A 17,555-nucleotide genomic window follows, 5' to 3' on the forward strand; every position below is an offset into this window, starting at 1 on the left:
AAGAAGAAGAACAAACAGTTGTGTTAAATTGGGTCAATTGCATTTGCTCCTCGTCCGTTCGTCGTCGTCGTCGTCGTCGGCGTGTGGTTGGCCCAAATTTCGTTTTTCAAGACTCGCACCTTTGGCTTGCTGACTGTGCTGGGCTTCCGGAACGGGTTGATCACGTGTGCATCCTTGAACAGCTTCTCCTGGTCGCCGTCGTAGAACCGCTCCATCAGCTTTTCCTTGTCCCACTTGAAGTGGTTCAGCAGGATGCGGGTCGTGGTGGCGGGAATCTGGAGGATAAAAAAAGGAAACGAAATGAAATTAATTTACTTTCTGACTAATTGGCTCCCTTTTTTCTTAACACGACCATTTTTTTTTTTTTTTTTTTGACAATTAGCAAGTCTTATTTTAATCAATCAATTCACACAAACATTAAAATTGGAGCCCGTCAAATTGATGCTAAAGGCAATTAAAAATATATTAACAAAGCAGCTAATAAACTGAATAAACTGTCGAACTTCCTCGTGACAAAAAATGACCGCAACGTAATGATGGATATACAAATCGTAAACGGTGATGCGTCAACGTCAACGTTAGACAGTATGATGACTGGCTAAATGATACGTGAATTGCTGTTAATAAATTCATGAAATTCTTCGAGACTTGCTAAACATACGTTGAAAAATTAGCATACACAATGTAATATTTAAATTGGCCAAGTTTTTAAAGTTTTTAAAATTTAAATTTCAGCACTTTCTATATTGTACGAGTCATTTCATCATTGCATAAACATTTTTTGCAATTCCGATTGTATTGGATTTCTTGATGTTTGATTCCTCGTCTTAGCCGAAACAGTGTCGAAAAGTATTACTTTACAACACAAGTGTTTGAAAGTTGGGAAATTAGGAATATTCCAGGAATATTTTTGGGATTTTTTTTCTCTTCTAGAAAATTATTTTGAATTAGACGTAGAAGTCGTGTCTTGGACAAAGTTGCCAACAAGTGTCAACAAATAAATTAATTAAAGTATTTGAATCCGATTGATGCAAATGTTCTTCAGGGCGGGGCTTATCGATTCAATCTGAGGCACCTTGCGCTCGGCTAGCCAGCGTAGAAATGGGTCACCGAAGCTCGGCAGAGCTAACACTATCCAAATGCCTATGCGAGTTATTTGCATGTAAAGAATGTTAAAATCTAAAATACATGGAAACAACTCAATTTGAAAGAAGCGGACGCGTGGTCCCGTTTGGTTGGTTACACACACCCTCTTTTGTTTACTGTTGAGAACCGAGCAATTCCATGTCAAATAGGGAATCGGTTGTACCCGACCCTCTCCGATTTCAATGAAACTTTGTAGACATGTTATCCTAGGCATATATAAGCCATTTTTGTGTATATGGCGCCAGTAACACTCGATAATGACATTTTAGAAGGGCGTACCCGTTGCATCGTATCAAAAAGTGGTCAAAGACAAACTTCTAGGAAATTTGACGGGCTTTCCGAAAAAAATACACTGAAAGAAAAAAACACTCCACTTTTATGAGATTTTTTGATTTTTAAGTTTAAAAGTCAAATTTGAAGTTGAGCCCACGATTTTTTTGCCTTTCTTACTAAAGAAAGGTATAGGATTTGCTTTTGGCCCAAATCATTTCTCGAGCAATATTCATTCGAAAAATCTGCAAAAAATCATGGACGATCGATTTTCGACGCCCGATCGATTGACAATGACAGAATTGGTCTACCTCCAATATCCGAATTTTGGCGCTTAATTTACTGTAAAGCACGCGTGACGTCCGTGTGTGGTAAAAAGTGCTCAATTTTGTGGTAGGGGTTTCTCAGAGCCCACATTATGGATTTAAGCTCTCTTGGGCGCATTTGAAAGGGGATGTGCTGAACCTGAACCAGTTCCATACCAAATTTGAATTTATCCATTTTTATGGGGACTCGGAGTGTGTTTTCACCAAATCAGGCGGTTTTCAAATGAAAATTCGGTCGAAAATTGAAGTATTGAAATCGTTTATTTATCCAAAATTGCATTTTCCAGCCCTACATCCTCCCAAATTTTCATCTATGTCGGTAATGTGGTTCTTGATTTACAGCTTGTGGACCAATTCACTGTGAGGAAAAACCCTAAAAAGGTAAAAGCCAATTTTCACCAAATGCCAAAACTATTCCTTTGGCATTTTATCTAATTTTTTCTCCACATCATAATCTAGACCATACTCGATGTTCTGAAACAAATTTGACCTCATTCGGATTTACCGTTCAGATTTTAGAAAATTTCCATTTTTGCCTTTCTTACTAAAGAAAGGTATAGGATTCTTTTGGCTCCGACGCCAAATCAAGCTTCGTTCCCAAATCATTTCTCGAGCAATATTCATTCGAAAAATCTGCAAAAAATCATGGACGATCGATTTTCGTCGCTTCGTCGACAAGTTGTCAAGTTGAGCTTCACATGCAGACGCGAGCAATGCTGGCGCGTGATGCTGGCGCGTATAGAGTTTTGATACTAGATTACCCCCTTTTAGTGCACGTTGCTTTATCGATTGCTCGGTCATCACACATCGCCTATCATTATTTTCTATGCTAAGCTTCAGTGAACGCAAACTAGACGCAATTAGCTATCTGTTCTGAAGCCTCATGCTCATTCTTTTGCCTTTCTTTTTTGTTTTGCTCATTCTCTGATCGAACTCTGAGCGAACGAATTTCTGGGAAACGTCTAAGCTTCCCATGTGCCAGTGACAACGCACATCGCGGGTTTGGTTTTCTAGCTTCGGTACTAGCCTTTTTGTGTATTAGTATTTTTGTTCATCGTACCAGCGCACCAAGGTGGTTTATTCGGTACGTTTGCGTTTGTCGTAGTGAAGTCCCACCGAGCGCTCAGTCGTTGTTTGCTTCCCAATCCCAAAAACGCCTAAATGCATACTCTGGCTTGCTTATTGAAAGCTCATAATTTTGCCTAACGCCTAAATGACAGTTTAGTGAATTACAGTAGGCGTTTCAAAGCTTTCAAGAACATTTATGCGGCTTTACCGTTACATCGTTGTTTACAACACGGCAAATTCTCGGGTATTGAAACACTTTCTGCCAGTCATTTTGTTACCACTTTAACGCTCTGGAGCAAGACGGAATTATTTTGTTTTCTCGTTAATTTTTAATATTTTGAAAAGTGCAAAAAAACACTCAGAGAATACGAACAATTTAGCGATATGCAGAAAACATTATGAACATCGCAAATTGTGAGCTAAATCTCTGTCGCAAAAACAATGTGTTCTGATTTTAAAAATCGAAAATGCTTGTGTGCGAGCACAGCTTACAACCGGCCATGGCAAATGGGGCAAAAACCAGCGCTTTTCAGTTATATGAAAAAATATGGTTGAGTTTCGAATTGATTAATGAATGGACCATTCTTTATTTTGCTATTTCTTTGAAAAACAAAATCAACTGCCGTTAACTTCCTTTTGTAAGAAAGGCTCTATCTCACCCCAGGTGGGATTAAATCGGGTTTTTCGTTCAAAATTTTTGTGAAAATAGCCTAAGATGTTACAAAAAGACTCACGAAAAATGCAGGATGGAGCAACTCACCTAAAAAAAATACAAAAATCATTTACTGAAACTGTTTTTTTTTTTTTTTTGAAAAGTGCTCTAAACGTAAAAATTTTCAAAAACCGAACTCGAGAGTCGATTCTCTAGACAATTTTACATAAAAGTCTCCATAATGACCATTGTCCTAAGTCCAATCCTTGTGAAGTTACAGCGGTTTTAAAAATAAAAATGTTGAAAAAATAGGGTTTTTGATGGTTTTTGGCAATTTCTATATGACGGACTTGATTTTTCAGTTTCGAAAATATTTTTACCGAAAAGCTCGTCAAATTTCCCATAAGTTTTTCTTTGACCACATTTCATTTGGATGTATGGGCTTACAGAGATAAGCTAATTACATTGCTCATAATTCAAACATAACATTTTTTCAGTGTAGTAAAGTAACCTGGATAATAAATAAGCTTATATCTGTAAGCGCATACATCCAATTGAAATGTGGTCAAAGACAAACTTATGGGAAATTGGACGAGCTTTTCGGTAAAAATATTTTCGAAACTGAAGTATCAAGTCCGTCATATAGAAATTGCCAAAAACCATCAAAAAACCATTTTTTCAACATTTTTATTTTTAAAACCGCTGTAACTTCACAAGCATTGGACTTAGGGCAATGGTCATTATGGAGACTTTTATGTAAAATTGTCTGGAGAATCGATTCCCGTATTCAGTTTTTGAAAATTTTGACGTTTAGAGCACTTTAAAAAAAACAGTTTCAGTAAATGATTTTTGTATTTTTTTAGGTGAGTTGCTCCATCCTGCATTTTTCGTGAGTCTTTTTGTAACATCTCAGGCTATTTTTACAAAAATTTTGAACAAAAAAAAATCGTGGGCTCAACTTCAAATTTGACTTTTAAACCTAAAAATCAAAAAATCTCATAAAAGTGGAGTGTTTTTTTCTTTCAGTGTATTTTTTTCGGAAAGCCCGTCAAATTTCCTATAAGTTTGTCTTTGACCACTTTTTGATACGATGCAACGGCTTCGAGATACAGCAATGTTTAAATTACGAAATACAAAAATATTGAAAACACGTACGCCCTTCTAAAATGTCATTATCGAGTGTTACTGGCGCCATATACACAAAAATGGCTTATATATGCCTAGGATAACATGTATACAAAGTTTCATTCAAAATCGGAGAGGGTCGAGAAAAAAGTACCTAAAAAATTCCTGTTTTGGGCTGGAATTGCTCAACCACGATATGTTCACCCGAGGAGCGGCCGTGGCTGACTGGTCACGGTGTTTGCTTTGTAAGCGAATGGTCCTGGGTTCGATTACCATCTGCTCCCAACGAGAACGTATAGGAAATATAAATCTTGCAGAGGCGACTCGTCCACCTGTTCAACCTGTTCATTGAACAGGTATCCGATTTCAAGCGAATATTTTTTTTATTTTAAGTACCACGGTGCTTTTTAAACCAGCAACATACAATAATTGTTTATTACAATTTTTGTTTGAATATACGTTAACAAAATCAACGCCCTATGTTCAGCAGCGCTGCATGCACCAAAAAAGCATTGGCCCTTTACTCTTTACCTCTCTTTACAACCCACCAATACTAAAGCGAGCCAGCCTGGCGGCCACGCGCAGATGCTCGTCGCGTTCACACCGACCCTCTGAACGTCAGGGAAAAAATCTCCATATGGAAAAAATTCAACACATGTAAAGAGCTTCCTATTCATATGCAGCGGCATTATCGATGTGTTGGTAAATCTGGTTTAATCTGAGAGCGTGAACTGACAGCATTTTTGGGAGAGAGCAAAATGCCACCCCCAGGCCCCAGCTGACTTAGCTCGCTTAGCTCTGCAGGGAGCTGCTTGCAAAAGGTAAACAAGCCAGCGCGTTGACAGCACGTTAAGAGCATGAATAAATGAGAGAGCGCGAGAGCACCACAGATATTGCTCTACATTTGGCGCACTTTTAGGCATCAGGCTGTTTTGTGCAGACTGGCGATGGCTCGTTTTAAAACTGGAATGTTCAACTGCGCGCGTTGAACCTCTTCGATCTTCTTGATTACTAGTGGATTCTTGCTCCACTGGAAAGTGATGTAATGTTAAGTTAATATAGTATGACTAATAGATTGAATTGAAACAATTGAAACAAAAAAGTACTGTGCTTTTCCAGAATCGGGACACATGAGAAGAATTATGATCTACAATTTTTATTTTATTCAACAACCATGATCATTATTTTATTTTTTGGATGGTTCTATTTAACCTTCCTGGGATCTTAAGAAAAACTTACGTTTAAGGTCTTAAGGGGTCTATATGACCCCGGAATTGAAAATGCTGGCAAAAATCTATTTTGCAACCGATTTTCGTTCTATTGGCTGCAAATGAAAGGTATGGATGTCTAGAAGAGCACCTATGCTACGAGGATCTGATGTGGCCACTTTGGTCCCAGGGAATCGGTGTCAAAGGAACAAACTTTCCGGCAAACCTGTTTTCATAGGTTTTGTTAGATTTAGGTATGGATTAATGCAAATTAAAATATATTTAATCTCTAAAAATAAAATTCATACTCTCCGGAACAGATTCAATGCCATTTGGAACAGATCTGGCCACTCCGGAACCGGTTTCGGATACCCTGGAAGTGGTCAGATTGCTATTTTTGTAAAAGCGTATCGTGCGACATATCAAACTTCATGAAATTGCAAGCCATGCACACTGGAATCAGTAAAAAGCCAATTGGACCATATATGGCCACTCCGGAACCGGTTCCGGATACCCTGGAAGAGGCCAAACTGCTAATTTGGTAATAGCCTATCGTGCGGCATATCAATCTTCATGGAATTTCAAGCCATGCACTTTGGAACCAGTAAACAACCGATTGGACCATATTTGACCACTCCGGAACCGGTTCCGGATACCCTGGAAGAGGCCAAACTGCTAATTTGGTAATAGCCTATCGTGCGGCATATCAATCTTCATGGAATTTCAAGCCATGCACTTTGGAACCAGTAAACAACCGATTGGACCATATTTGACCACTCCGGAACCGGTTCCGGATACCCTGGAAGAGGCAAAATTGCTATTTTGGTAAAAGCGTTTCGTGCGGCATATCAAACTTCATGAAACTACAAGCCATGCACTCTGGAACCAGTCAAAAGCCAATTGTACCATATCTGACCACTTCGGAACCGGTTGTTAGTGCTCTTGACACGGCCAAATGGCCTTTTGATTTATTTATTTCGGGAATCTGAAAAATCCCATTGGACCATATCTGGCCACTCAATTGACCCAATTGGATCATATCTAGCCACTCCGCTTTACACATCGAATTTTGCGTAAATATTATTTTGGGCAGAATTGGAAAAATAGTTCAAACTGTCAAACGTTTATCCACCCTTTTCCTCGTGTTGGTATAGAAATTATAAGCCACGAACATTTGAAACTTGTGAACATAATATCGAACCACACCTGACCACTCCGGAACCGAAACCAAATAAAAAAGACAAACTTGTATGAAAGCTCAAATCGTGGTGGCGCCCACATTCAACTCAATTTGTATTCTGAAACGGAGTTCAATACGAATCGTGTACGACTTCCGTTTCAAACGCAACAACCGGTATGAACACCAAACGGAATTCGTATACGATCCGAATTACCGTACTGTTTCATAATTCGAATTGTGTTGACTGGGTGCTCCCAAGAGTGTTAGAGTTTAGCCACGTTCTGTGCTAAGTCATGTTAGCGTGTATCTGTCAAAACACACTTGCGAAAGAACAAAAATAACGGCCGCTGAAGAGGAACAAAAACGCGCGAAAAGTGACAAGCTCGAGTGTTTTGTGTTTCGAGCAAGCGCACTTTGGCGATCGTCGAACAGGACCGTTCGTGTCAAGTCTTTCACGAATTACTCATCCGGAACTAATTCCTTCCAACGGTAGTTATACCAAGTTATTATTACAAAAATCAAACTTATTTGTATTTTCGCATTAGGTTAACGATGGATGAGGAATTTGAGTACGGCTCATCTGACGACGAGTCCGTAACTTCCGAACTCGGCGATCAAAGCGAAGACAGCGAGGGAAGTGAGGTTTCGGATTCGGATTCCGACGATTCGGATTTGGACGAGCAAATTGACCCCAAGTCATGGATTTCTAAGGACGGAACAGTTTGGGAAAGCCAGCCGCTGAAGATGGCTGTGGGACGTAAAAAAGCTCACGAAATTCTTCGCAACAAACCGGGAGTTACAAGCTACGCCACCTCGAGAATAAGCAACGAGATCGATGCCTTCAAGGTATCATTTGATCAGAATCTGATTTCCATGGTGATCAATCACACGAATGAGAAAGGACTGGAAAAAATGGGTAACACGTGGAAGGTGCTCGATGAGTGCGAGTTCGATGGATTTCTTGGCCTACTAATTTTGTGCGCCGTGCTGAAGTCGAACAAGGAATCGTTGGAGACTCTTTGGGACGAAAACATGGGGAGACCCGTTTTCCGAGCCACCATGTCGCTGAAACGATTTAAAACCATCCTTCGAATGCTACGGACTGATGACAAGACCACACGATCAACGGAGAAAGGCGCCGGTATCAAAGATTTCTGGGACCTCTGGAACCTGCAGCAAGCACTCCTGTTCACGCCGCACGAAGTCATCACTATCGACGAGCAGTTAGTGGCCTTCCGAGGTAAGTATTCTGCAGACAGTACATGCCCAACAAGCCAGCGAAGTATGGCCTCAAGTTTTCAACGCGTGTTGCAGTAAAACCGGATTTGTTCTTCATTCGCAACTCTATTTGGGCAAACGTGATGGCAAAACGGAAAGAATCAGTCTCAGAGGGTGTCCGAAGATCTATTGCTGAACAGGGGTTTCGAAGGTCGGACTGCTACCATGGATAATTGGTTTACTTCTGCCCCACTTGCCGCAAATCTGCTGAAGAATAAGATCGGATTAGTAGGTACACTACGGAACAACCGAACGTGCATTCCACCAGCTTTGCTGAACAAAAAAGGCCGAGAGGTTTTTTCTACAATGTTCGCCCATACATCCGACACGACGCTTGCCTCATACATTCCGAGGAAGGGAAAGAATCTGCTGCTCATGAGCACGGTTCATTATGATCAAAAACTCACCGAATCTACCAAGAAAAAGCCTGAAATCATCAATTTTACAACTCCAACAAAGGTGCAGTTGACACGGTTGACCGTCGACTGGCGTCGTATTCGGTGAAGCGATCAACCCGTAATTGGAAGAATGTCGTCGTCTCCAACGCAATCGATTTGTCGCTCAATAATGCCTTCATCCTTTTCGACGATATTTTCTCAGGCTGGAACAAGTCCTTGAGCCGTAAAAGGATTTTCTCCAAAACCTTGGAACTAACTTGGTCAACCCACTGATCGCAACTCGGCAAAGGATTCCAAGATCGATGTTTGCTGCCGAAATTGTCAAGACGGCGCGGGCGAAACATTCCTCTGACGACACGCTACCAGGACCATCCGGAACAAGTTGTCCTCAAACGGATAACGACTGCCCAGAATCTTCCGAAACAAGTCCACTTCCTGCAGATATCCGCCGGAAACGCAGACGTTGTCTATTTTGTACTAAGTCGGACAACAAGCATAACACCAAATGCAGCAAATGCGAATCATACATCTGCAAAAAGCACAGCTTGATTATTTGCCCGAATTGCGAAGCATAGGTCGACGCATATTTATTTTTATTTGTCTCGGTACAAAGTGAAATCATAACTAAGCTAAACTAACACGGTATGAACTGATCTATTTTTTTTTTAAATCAAATACGAGGTGGGAAACTGAATTCAATAAATCCACTAATATTGTCAAACAAAAAATTCTTTGAAAATATATCCGAAAACGATGACTAATATGCCGCCGGTAGGCTTCTACACACATGGCCAATTGACCATTTCTAGGGTACCCAAAACAGGTTCCGAAGTGGTCAGATATGGTACAATTGGCTTTTGACTGGTTCCAGAGTGCATGGCTTGTAGTTTCATGAAGTTTGATATGCCGCACGAAACGCTTTTACCAAAATAGCAATTTTGCCTCTTCCAGGGTATCCGGAACCGGTTCCGGAGTGGTCAAATATGGTCCAATCGGTTGTTAACTGGTTCCAGAGTGCATGGCTTGAAATTCCATGAAGATTGATATGCCGCACGATAGGCTATTACCAAATTAGCAGTTTGGCCTCTTCCAGGGTATCCGGAACCGGTTCCGGAGTGGTCAAATATGGTCCATTCGGTTGTTTACTGGTTCCAGAGTGCATGGCTTGAACTTCCATGAAGTTTGATATGTCGCACGATACGCGTTTACAAAAATAGCAATCTGGCCACTTCCAGGGTATCCGGAACCGGTTCCGGAGTGGCCATATATGGTCCAATTGGCTTTTTACTGATTCCAGTGTGCATGGCTTGCAATTTCATGAAGTTTGATATGTCGCACGATACGCTTTTACAAAAATAGCAATCTGACCACTTCCAGGGTATCCGAAACCGGTTCCGGAGTGGCCAGATCTGTTCCAAATGGCATTGAATCTGTTCCGGAGAGTATGAATTTTATTTTTAGAGATTAAATATAGTTTAATTTGCATTAATCCATACCTAAATCAAACAAAACATATGAAAACAGGTTTGCCGGAAAGTTTGTTCCTTTGAAACCGATTCCCTGGGACCAAAGTGGCCACATCGGATCCTCGTAGCATAGGTGCTCTTCTAGACATCCATACCTTTCATTTGCGGCCAATAGAACGAAAATCGGTTGCAAAATGGATTTTTGCCAGCATTATTTATTCCGGGGTCATATAGACCCCTTAAGACCTTTAACGTAAGTTTTTTTGTAGTGCCCTTTCTAGGTGGCGCTGGAGGTTGCTTCCGGTTGTAAAATGTTTATTTTACAAAGTTAGGAAAAGTCAGAAAGTTTCAAGTCTGTAAGTTACAATGAATAAAAGATACAGCACATTTTATAAGCCGTCTGGGTCATATAGACCCTAAGACCTTAGGAGGGTTAAAGCGGATGCAGTCCTCAAAAAGTTTAAGATTTGATGCCATTGAATGCTCCAAAAACGACTGTGTTTATCAGAATGTAGTCCCGGTTCCCGGTATTATCATATATTGTAGCATGAATTTGTTCTGAAAACTTTTTTTTCACTGATGCTAAAAACAAAAAATTTAATTATCTCGGATTCATGTCAATATAGCTTTGTTTTTAACATCAAAAGCCCTTCAATTAAATTCTCTTAAAAATTTGACAAAGGATCAAAAGCGATACGACCTGGTTCTTAAAAGTATAGAGTAAAATGTCAAATTAATTTTTAAACAAAGTTAGCTCAATATTAGTTGGGCTTAAAAAAGCCCAACAAACAGTTTTCTTTTGTTAAAGATGTGGTATTTTTTTTAACATCCTGATGAATAGTTTTAAAATTCAGTATAATATTCAATAACTTCCCTTGAATTTCGATAAGGATGGCAGAGCGATTGCTCTATTTTTCCACATTCCCCACGCTAATGATTAAGTCTTAAAAATACATTTTTGCAATTCCGTCATGAAACTACTCACTTTTCCTGTCATTCTTGAACGACGAAATAGCCTACTTTTCTGTACCAAAAATAACAGAATCGAATAGCAACACTTTTCAATATAAATGCTGAAAAGTTCTACTTTTCAGCACTCAAATGTGTGCTGAAAAGTTGAACTTTTTAGCACTTGTTTCGAAAAGTAACACTTTTCAACATTTTTTTGATTTAAACGATTTATTGACAAAATACATAAAATTTGACTTAAAATTTCACTCAGTGTGTGTTTTTTGGAATTGCAAAAAATGTTATATGGAACTCGTTGCAAAACTTGATTTTTTCAGCACTTTTCGTATTTATCCAACTCGGTGAACCTCGTTGGATAAATGTACGACTCGTGCTGAAAAAATCCTCTTTTTGCAACTTGTTGCATAGAGCAATTCTCTACGAAATCGGTCTTTTTTCTTCAATTTTAATTTTTGTATTTTTTTAATCCGGCTGAAACTTTTTTGGTGCCTTCGGTATGCCCAAAGAAGCCATTTTGCATCATTAGTTTGTCCATATAATTTTCCATACAAATTCGGCAGCTGTCCATACAAAAATGATGTATGAAAATTCAAAAATCTGTATCTTTTGAAGGAATTTTTTGATCGATTTGGTGTCTTCGGCAATGTTGTAGGTATGGATACGGACTACACTGGAAAAAATAATACACGGTAAAAAAAAATTTGGTGATTTTTTTATTTAACTTTTTATCACTAAAACTTGTTTTACAAAAAAACACTATTTTTAATTTTTTTTATTTTTTGATATGTTTTAGAAGACATAAAATGCCAACTTTTCAGAAATTTCCAGGTTGTGCAAAAATCACTGACCGAGTTATGAATTTTTAATCAATACTGATTTTTCAAAAATCGAAATTTTGGTCGTAAATTTTTCAACTTCATTTTTCGATGTAAAATCAAATTTGCAATCAAAAGTACTTTACTAAAATTTTGATAAAGTGCACCGTTTTCAAGTTATAGCCATATTTAAGTGACTTTTTGAAAATAGTCGCAGTTTTCATTTTTAAATTAGTGCACATGTTTGCCCAGTTTTGAAAAAATATTTTTGAAAAGCTGAGAAAATTCTCTATATTTTGCTTATTCGGACTATGTTGATACGACCTTTAGTTGCTGAGATATTGCAATGCAAAGGTTTAAAAACAGGAAAATTGATGTTTTCTAAGTTTCACCCAAACAACCCACCATTTTCTATCGTCAATATCTCAGCAACTAATGGTCCGATTTTCAATGTTAATATATGAAACAATTGTGAAATTTTCCGATCTTTTCGAAAAAATATTTTTGGAATTTTCAAATCAAGACAAACATTTTAAAAGGGCGTAATATTGAATGTTTGGCCTTTGTGAAATGTTAGTCTTGATTTGAAAATTCAAAAATATTTTTCGAAGAGATCGGAAAATTTCACAAATGTTTCATATATTAACATTGAAAATCGGACCATTAGTTGCTGAGATATTGACGATAGAAAATGGTGGGTTGTTTGAAACAAAACATCAATTTTCCTGTTTTTAAACCTTTGCAATCTCAGCAACTAAAGGTCGTATCAACAAAGTCCAAATAAGCAAAAATAGAAATATTTTTTCAAAACTGGGCAAACATGTGCACTAATTTAAAAAATGAAAAACTGCGACTATTTCAAAATCACAATATGGCTATAACGAAAACGGTACACTATCAAAATTTAAGTAAAGTGCTTTTTGATTGCAAATTTGATTTTACATCGAAAAATGAAGTTGAAAATTTTACGACAAAATTTCGATTTTTGAAAAATCAGTATTGAAAAATTCATAACTCGGTCAGTATTTTTACAACAAATTTCTGAAAAGCATTTATGCCTTCTAAAACATATCAAAATAAAAAATTAAAAATAGTGTTTTTTGTAAATCAAGTTTTAGTGATAAAAAGTTAAATAAAAAATCACCAAATTTTACCGTGTATTATTTTCCAGTGTAGTCCGTATCCATACCTACATTGCCGAAGACAAATCGATCAAAAATTCCTTCAGGAATTTTCACATCATTTTTGTATGGACAGCTGAATTTGTATATATGGACAAACTAATGATGCAAAATGGCTTCTTTGGGCATACCGAAGGCACCAAAAAAGTTTCAGTCGGATTAAAAAATACAAAAAAAAATCGAATGACCGAAATCCTAGAGAACTGCTCATAAACTACTATTTAACGAGATAAAAAAAGTCTTAATCATAATTTTAATTAATTATTTGCATAAACAGAAAATTATAATAGTATCAAAATAATAAAACGTAAAAATAAAAGCCATTGGAAACCATTGGAAGCCATTGAACAGGTACTTCATTCGGGCACGAGTCGCCTCTGCTTTTGATAATGAACCAATATGAAGCCAATATTGGAGTCCATGCGGTATGCAGCCTAGGCATACTGCGTGAATATTATGCCGCGTATGATATGGGACGAAAGGCAGTAAGAGCAACGCGTACCGTCCGTTTCAAATGTTGCCTAAGACTGCGTATAATCGAGTCTGGCCAGCAGTTAAACATAATTTAGCTTTAACCTTCATTTAAATTTCAAAAGCTTAGATTGTGTCACGTTCCCCAGAAAACCATTCCCCAGAATGTACCGTTCCCCAGAAAAATTTATTGTGGCAATTATTATTATTTCCAAAATTTCCAAAAAATTCATAACTTTCAAAGTTTCCAATAAAAAAATTTAAAATTTACAAAATTTTTAAAATTTTCAAAATGCCAAACTCTTCAAAATTTCAAAAATTGCCAAAATTTTGAAAATTTCTAAAATTTTTAAAAAAATTATACTTTTCAAAATTTAAAAAAATTCCAAATTTTGCAAAAATCTTAGATTTTCAACATTTCCGGAATTTCTAAAATTTTCAAAATTTCAAGATACTAGGAGAATTTTGAAAATGTTTTTAATTTAAGACATTTTTGAAGCTAAGGATCGAGAAATCTCGATCGTGATGCGTGAAATAAAGATTGAAATATTACGCCCGAGTGCAGTGATTACTCGGGCGTGATTATTAAACTCTGTTGACTGACACGAGTTGAATTTTAACCTAAAAAGGGAGGACATTTATAGCCTGCTGACACAAGGCTTATTTTCCCTTCTTTAAGTAAGAGAAAAAATCTTGACCACTTACATAACTTTTTAAATTTGTTATTATTCAAGGGAGAAAAAAAAGTTTAAAGCGAAAATTCAACCCCTGTTGGCAGTTATCACAAGTCAGTCAAGACAGTTTTCCCTTCTTTAAAGCTGGTGAAATTCAACTTGTGTCAGAAGGAAAGGAAGGAAAAATTAATCATTATAGTCAGCAGTTATTGTCAATGTCAATTGTCAGTCAAGAGAGTTTTCCTCCCCAAAAAAAGGAAAATTAAAATTTTGTCACCTTAAAACAAACATAAAAAGTCTTCTTTAAAGCGATTCTATTAATATTTTGTTGAAAATTTAAATCATCATGCCAAATGAGCAATATGCCAAAGGTCCAATATGTCAAATGGAATTATACCAAATTACACCCGTAATAAAATTTTAATTTTAACAATCATTTTTCTTCTTTGCAAAATAAAAATAGCATTCATGGAAAAAACAAAAAAAAATGCAATTTATTCGGCATTTGTATAACAAATTTAACAAAAAGAAGGGAAAATTTCTAAGAATAATAGAACGAGTTATAGGCCGAGTTAACATATTCTGTTATTTTCTCAAGAATTGTTGTCAAAAAAAGAAAGGAAAATTTCTTGGAATGGATAAAATTACTTTGTTCAATTTTTATATTTTTTAAGAAACTCCAATCTTTAATCTTTGAAATTACTGCATCCATTCCTAATATTTTTCGAGAAAGAAACTTTCCTGGGGAACGTGACACAATCAAAAGCTTATCTTGTGATTTTTCAATCGACCGTCTGCCAAATTTTAAAAACGTCAACATAACAATGACTTGAAGTCGCGCTGAAACCAATGAAACTCAAGCTTTGTTGTGCTTTTAGGAGCTATTTGATAAATGTATTATATATTTTTAAGGTCCTATGTAAATTTTTATGTACAGTGGTAAAAAACACGAATAAAACCATTTCTGATCACTTTTTTAAATTTTTAATGCAAAAAAATAAATTGACAACTTAGAACGAGCTGTCACGTAGGACCTTCCCTGTTGAGAAGGACCGCGAAGTCATTTTTTTTTAAATTGGTTTAAAAATCAATTTTAAATCCTTTGCGGTCGTACAAAGGGTCATTGTACTCAGAAAAATAAGATTCATCGTTGTGAGCAATAATATCACAAATTTAAGGTGTTACATACACTGCACATGTTCGCATAAATGTCCCATATGCAAAAACAGCAAGCTGAGAAAAACGCAGTTAAAGTTTGTCCCATACATAAGGCTACGTGTTTATTTTTCACAAAAAAACTGGATTTCCTCCTGATTTCTAGAACAAAGTACTGGATGTTATAGGCTCTTTTGAAAGAGCACACAATTTTGAACCAAACTGCATCAATAACTCGAAATTGAGGAAAATGCATATGGGACATTTATGCGATCAGGGGCAGTACACTGCCGCTCGAAGCAAGTCCGTCCCATATGTATTTTTGTCGATTTTGAGATAAACCTAAGAATTGTCTTGTTTTAACATCTACTTTAAGCCTATTGAATAAAAAAGTTATGTTTGTTCTAAAAATTCCAAAACAAAAATCACTTTGGTGCTGTCCCATATGCAAAATAAAGGCAAGTCAGTTCCTTGTATGGAAATGTCTCACAAATCAATAGAAAAAATTGTGTAGTTATTTTTTTTATACAGACTATGTACCTAAGTACTAGCAGAACTTCAAAACACATAAAGTTGTCATGTTTACGATATATTTAGAATTTTGTCGATAATCGAAAACTGCCTTTATTTTCCTCATGCTTGGGATAACCACAGTAATAAAAAAACTACATACCATTGAGCTAATATTCAGAAAAATCTGTACTATTCCTTCTTGATAAATATCCATGGTCTGGTTCTGGATTAGGTTCCTCTTCCGTTCAACGATTCTGGGTTACTCAATTCAAGGATCCAGATGTTGATACATGCAATCAAATATTAATTTGTTCTGCTACAAAAGGTAAACAAATAATACAACGTTGCTGGTTACATTTTTGTAGCCAGGAAATTTTCTAAAATCATCTGCCGAATTAAATTAACCTGAAACAATCAAACTTTTAAATCTTTGATAAAAAAAACTTGGAAAACTACCAAAACAAACCAACAAATGACAGGCAAATTTCTGTTGTGAATGTTCAAGCCTACCTTGATAAACAGACAGACTTGTCTTTATTGATGGATAAATAAAGTCAAGTCAGTCCCAGCACGAAAATTTACCAAATTTACCTTAAAATTTCATTTTTTTAATCAATTTTAGGAAAGGGGTACTTTTTGAACCAATATTGAAATAGTTGTTGAAAAAGTATGCAAAAATTTGTGTTTAGAAATGTAAAAAAAGGTGAAACATTTTTTGGGCTTCTCACGGCAATAGAGGAGAAAAGCAACTCGCGACAAAATTTTGAGGCTAAGAATTTTGACAGGTATGATTTTCATAAAGTATTCGCCTCCTTTTCTCTCCCACAGAAAACCTGGGAACGAGGTAGCTGTCAAACTAGGCCAATATGTTAAAGTCACTCAAAAAACGAAGTTTGAGTGATTTGAGTTCATTTCTGACGTCACGATTTTCTCCTCTATATCTCAGCACTCACTTTTTACATATGGGACGGACTAGATTGGAGCGGCAGTACATGTATATCGGCAAAAATGTTAGAGTTTGGTTTGAGCACTTAACATTTTTTGAAAACTAAGAGGTCTAATTGAGAAGTTCATTTTTCAAGTGATGTTATATCCATTCCTAAGTATGGTGAGGAAGGCAAAAAGAGTCCACGAGGTTTATGGATGGTCCCTGGAGTGCTAGAAAGTTGAAAACCTTTGTTGAGAATCAGAAAAAAAGCCTTTAATAGAAGGTTAAACAGCTGTTTTGATTATCCCATGTGAAACATTTTGTCTTAAGTGTTTTCTGCTTGCCTCATGTTTGATGATTTCTTCTAAAGATTTTTTTTTCGCATAATGGCGTGTCACCAAAAAAAAGTTTGCACAACATTTCCACATTTTTTTGTGACAGGTATGATTCCTACTCTCATCAAGTGTTTATGCAATAACAAAAACAGTTTCAATCGATTGAAGCTGATTTTCCCCATAGATTTGTGCGTTTCGGTGCAACCTTATGAAATGAGACATGACGGGATAGAGAATAACCCGTCTTTGGCCGTTGTGTTTGCTCATATGAAAAATCGTCGCTGTTTGTGCCAAAAACAACAACAGCAACCGTGCAAACAGAAAAGCACTATTCCTCCACAGTTGAAGCTAAAGGGGGGGAATTTCAACACACAAATTGGATTTCTCGAGAGCTGTG

At 36.9% G+C, this 17,555-nt stretch overlaps 1 protein-coding gene across 1 annotated transcript in view; it reads right to left on the reverse strand.

Annotated features, from left to right (window-relative positions):
* The window catches only part of LOC6036869 (E3 ubiquitin-protein ligase ariadne-1), a 33,347-nt gene that overhangs the window by 14,799 nt on the left and 993 nt on the right, over positions 1-17,555 (reverse strand). Inside the window, exon 2 of the mRNA XM_001846800.2 lies at positions 120-275. Within this exon, the coding sequence (XP_001846852.1) occupies positions 120-275 (156 nt within the window). The remainder of the gene's footprint in view (positions 1-119; positions 276-17,555) is intronic.

This window comes from Culex quinquefasciatus, chromosome 2 (genome assembly GCF_015732765.1).
Source record: "Culex quinquefasciatus strain JHB chromosome 2, VPISU_Cqui_1.0_pri_paternal, whole genome shotgun sequence".
Taxonomy (NCBI): domain Eukaryota; kingdom Metazoa; phylum Arthropoda; class Insecta; order Diptera; family Culicidae; genus Culex; species Culex quinquefasciatus.